Below are 4,460 nucleotides of genomic sequence, written 5' to 3' on the forward strand. Positions count from 1 at the left end.
TTTCTTGTCACGTTTCTTCCATATCTTACTTCTCTCTCCATTGAATGCAGCGAAGCTCCGGCGAAGATTTTTGCAGAAAGTCGGAGCGAATTTTGGCGGCTGTGGCGGCGTCGGAACTGTGGTCCTCATTGATTTCACAGCAGCGGCTGCGGAAGATGAGATTCAAGACGAAGTGAGGAAGCTCCGCCCACTTATTGCTCCTGTCATTCATTTTCTCATCACGACGTCTTATTACTGGAATCATTTGGCGTAGAAACATCCTTGTTAAGAGACGGCGGCTCATATATCCTTGCTTCGTTCAAGATTTCGGCCACAGTCCAATGCTTCTTGAACTTATCTTCTCAATGTTCTCCAATGCCCAAGAAATCGTATCTGCTTCCGTTTCAGAGGACTTCAAGTTTTCACCGCATCATTATTTTTTTTATCTCACTGGCGGTGGCTTTTGGCTTTGGTTTGCAGTGGTCGCCGGTTATCTGAGAAGCGACGGCGTTCGGCAACCTCGTTTCACTGAAGTAGCAGACACGACGATACAGCTGGTCCTTTCAAAGGACCGAAAGTTCATCGTCGGTGGACCAACGACGGCTGACTCGTGGGCTTTAGCAGCTGTGAACAGCAGCGGTCTGTGAGTGCGCCGAGAGCGGGGAGTGACGACGACTGACTTCGCCGGAAAGGAAGCCGCAGGGGCGCAGCTTTGAGAGAGATGCTCGACACAGTCCCGAAGCTCAGCCACCGTCGGTGAGCAGCTGTAACGGAGACTCCGTACAGCTCGGAGACGGACGCCGGTGTTCGGTCCGAGGGACGGTGGTCGCTGACTTATGGGTTTTTGGAAGTGGTGATCGGCGACTGAATCGGAGGTACCGCCGTAAATCACCCTTGTCACTTCTTTGTTTGCGTGCTTGCCTTGAGAGAGAAGAGAGAGAGATGGGCCTTTCTTTAGTGAAAAAGGAGTGGGCCGATTTTTGTGAAAAAAAAACATAGAGAGATTTGGGTTTTCCCTTTTTTTTTTTTTTTTTAAAAGAAAGAGTGGGTTTTGGATTGTTAGTAGGAAAGAGGTGGGCTAAGGTGATGGATTTGAGATGGGCCGAATTTTGCCTCTCTTTTTTTTTTTTTTAAATGATTGAATTTCTCCTTTTATTATATATATATATATAAAATTCAATCTTGCCTCCTTTTGCTTGCCTCCTTTTATCTTGACTAGAATTTAATTCACATTTTATTTAAATGCAAATAAATTTCTAAGTCTGGATGTGTTGCTTCTAGAATTTAATTCACATTTTATTTAAATGCAAATAAATTTCTAAGTCTGGATGTGTTGCTTCCTTGCAGTGTCACGATGGTGGTCTTCAAAGATATTGTGGTCAATGGTCAAGACTATTTGCTGATCTTGAGTGATGATGAGCAAGAGACGGAAATGGGCACGCATCTAAGAGTATTTCCGGCATTGATAGGCCACTATGTGAAACCTTGGCCCAAACTTTTGAATTCTCTATATCAGTCGGAGTGGACTAGCGAGATTAGTTTGAACAAAGTGTTGAGGGCTCACACATTGCATCCGGCTCGTCCTTGGCGAAGCAAAGAGTCCAATTTTCTATTGACTTTGAGGCGAAGGATCATCGATAAAGATGCCAAATGGGGAAGGGTTACAAGCTTTCGTGGGGAATTTCATTTCTTTGAAGGCTATTGGGAGTGGACTGAAGATATCCTTAGTCGCTGCGGGAATGAACTCCGAGTTGTTGGTATCTATGATGCAGTTTATGCCTCTCTTTTCACGTATGATTGCCAGCCCGAGATGGTTAAAGCGTTCTGTGAAGCTTGGTGTCCTGCGACGAACACCATTCTCACTTCATCTGGCGAGATGTCTATTTCTCTATGGGATTTACAGTATCTATCAGGGCTTCCGTGTACCGGGACACTGTATGATGAGGTTGTACCCTGCGCGAAAGAGATTCTTGGCAAAGATCAGTTTGGCAACCCGTTCATTCCCTTGAGTTGTGGATATTTACTCTCTGCTTACTATTCTCTTAAGCATCGTGATGGCAAGGATCCTAAGAGCTCAGTTTCTATCGATGAATGGATCAAATTTTGGTCGAAGAAAGCTTCAAAGTATTCTCATCCTCCTGCTCGCAGGGCAAAGAAATCTCAACGCCCCAAATCGACTCATAATCCGAGTGGTTCATTTGAAGCGCATCAACCATGGTCTTCTGAAGAAAGGGCTCCATTCATCGAGCTTGATGCTAGTGACAAGTATCACACCACTATGTACTTGGCAGCTCATATAGCTTGCTGGTTGTGTATCTTTGTTTTTCCAGATGGTGATGCCATGTCGATTAGACCAACCTCTTTCAAAATGGCAAGTTTGATGGCGTGCAAACAGAAAGTTTCCCTTACAGCTCCAGTTCTAGCCAACATCTACAAAGGGTTGAACACTATCTCTAGTTCTATGGAGCCTTCTCTTGTCCCGGTGACGCTACCCTTTCATTTCATATATGGTTGGATAGCGCTCTATTTCAACACTCACATTCCCCTTCCAAGAAGCCTTGGTGTCGCCAAGATGACTCTATACTCAGGCGAAGGAGCTGCGAAGTATTATCTGCCTGTTACGTGCCGCGAACGAATTCAGTCGTACAACTCGATTCGTTGGAATTGTACCACATTCACCAAGGAAGATGGCATTTTCTATGTCGATGGTGAAAATACAAGAGAGATTGAGCAATGCTTCTTCATGGCTATTCGCTCGAGTTTTTTGGTTCGCCGGCTGGATGACCACTTCATCGTGGAGTCTTATGGTCCTCACCGCTTCAGCCGTCAATTTAGCTATTACCAAATCGTACCCAACAGCCTTACTCAGAACATTCGAAGGACATCTTTGGAAGAAGGTCTCAACCTCTGGCGCATGTGTTTGCTGCACAGATCGCGATCAAGGGCATGTTTTCCACGATCTTCTTTGGACATGAAGATACATTGTTCAGTCGACTATAAGACTTGGTGGGATAGGACGTACAGATTTTCTTTTGAAAACAAAATCTCTTCTCCGGTTCATATCACTTTTAAAAGAAAAGATCAGGAAGAAGCAATCAACTCCAAAGATGGAAAGAGGAAGGTCGTCTCTACCACCCTCATAGCTGATTCTGGTAGTAGCAATTCTGAGCGTAATTGGAAAAAGAAGAGAATTGCGGGGTCCTCAAAACCGGCCGAGGGTCACGTTGAGGAAGAGCCAACTCTAGTGGATGCCGATGTGAACAAGGTCTTTCCTCATCTCTTATCTTCTTTTCGTATTGATATATAATTTCACATTCTAATTGCATCTTCTTCTTGCCCTTTTGTAGACTTTGAAAGAAGTGTTTGGAAATAATCTTGAGAAGGGCTCACCAATCGACTGTGTATCCATTGAATCCAATAAGTCAAACGAGATTCCTTGTCTTACTAAACAATCCCGCCCCCGACCAATGCCATCATGTGGGGCGCCTTCCGAGTTCAATGCCACACGCATGATCGATGATGAACTCAAGTCGTGCTGCAGGATCATCTGGGGAAAGCTTCGTGACAAGGTTGAGAGAACCAAAGTCGAGTTTCTATCGGCGCTTGAAGACGAGATACGGAGTGGCATTTCCCGTATGAAGATTATTTGTGGTCTTGACCTTTCCAACCTTGAAGATAGTATTGATGAACTATTCTCCAAAGCCACCGCTTTTGATAAAGTAAGGTCGGCTTCTCATGAGATCAATGAAGGCCACACACTCAAAGTTCGAGAGGTCAAGGTTTGCCTTCAAGAGAAGTTTGCCAAAGAGAAGAAGGATGCTGCGAATTGTGATGCTTTAAAAGCGGATCTTGATGAGTTGGAGAAACGCAAGAAAGAATTGTTGGTGTCTTTGGAGCAGCGAAGCCTGATACTCAAGACTACTCGTGGTGAGATCAAGGTACTCAAGGAAGACCTGGCCAAGCTTGAAGAGGCTTCGAGAAATGATGAGGTCTTGAAGAATTTGGAAGCCTTGAAGCTTTCACTAGAGTCTATGCAGCAGATTTTGAGAGATCAAGACCCTTTTGCTTAGTATATTGCATTTTTATCATTCCTCTTTTGATGATTCTCATTTGGTTTGTCATGGATATTTTGACATCTTCTCTCAATGCTTGTGCTTCTTTTGATGACTTGATTTCTTTGCTATTTTGGAATGAAACGTCTTTGGCTTCACATAATCAACTTAAATCATAACTTGATGATATAAATTGAAAAGAGTCAAACACAACTTATGACTGAACTTAGAAATTATCTAAGCTGCCTACGTACCCTTTTGAAAGGGATCAAGTCAAAACGTAGTTCATAGGATCAACAAGTGTTTGAGATTGGGTGCCGTGCACAGTTTATACTCATGCGGGCCAGGAGTAACATGCAGTTTAGGCTCGTGCGTCAAGGAGCTGTCTTCATACACTCCATTTTGTTTGCTTTTCTCCATTTCTGGTTT

The 4,460-nt window shown here is 44.0% G+C and overlaps 1 protein-coding gene across 1 annotated transcript; it reads left to right on the plus strand.

Annotated features, from left to right (window-relative positions):
* Positions 1–1,300: 1,300 nt before the first annotated feature.
* Positions 1,301–4,189, plus strand: LOC130986534 (uncharacterized). The gene is made up of 2 exons (XM_057909966.1): positions 1,301–3,244; positions 3,327–4,189. Exons 1-2 carry the CDS (start codon positions 1,334–1,336, stop codon positions 4,047–4,049), a joined length of 2,634 nt encoding a protein of 877 aa, XP_057765949.1. The 5' UTR covers positions 1,301–1,333; the 3' UTR covers positions 4,050–4,189.
* The last annotated feature ends 271 nt before the right edge of the window (positions 4,190–4,460 follow it).

The sequence above is a fragment of the Salvia miltiorrhiza genome, chromosome 5, assembly GCF_028751815.1.
Source record: "Salvia miltiorrhiza cultivar Shanhuang (shh) chromosome 5, IMPLAD_Smil_shh, whole genome shotgun sequence".
Lineage (NCBI taxonomy): Eukaryota > Viridiplantae > Streptophyta > Magnoliopsida > Lamiales > Lamiaceae > Salvia > Salvia miltiorrhiza.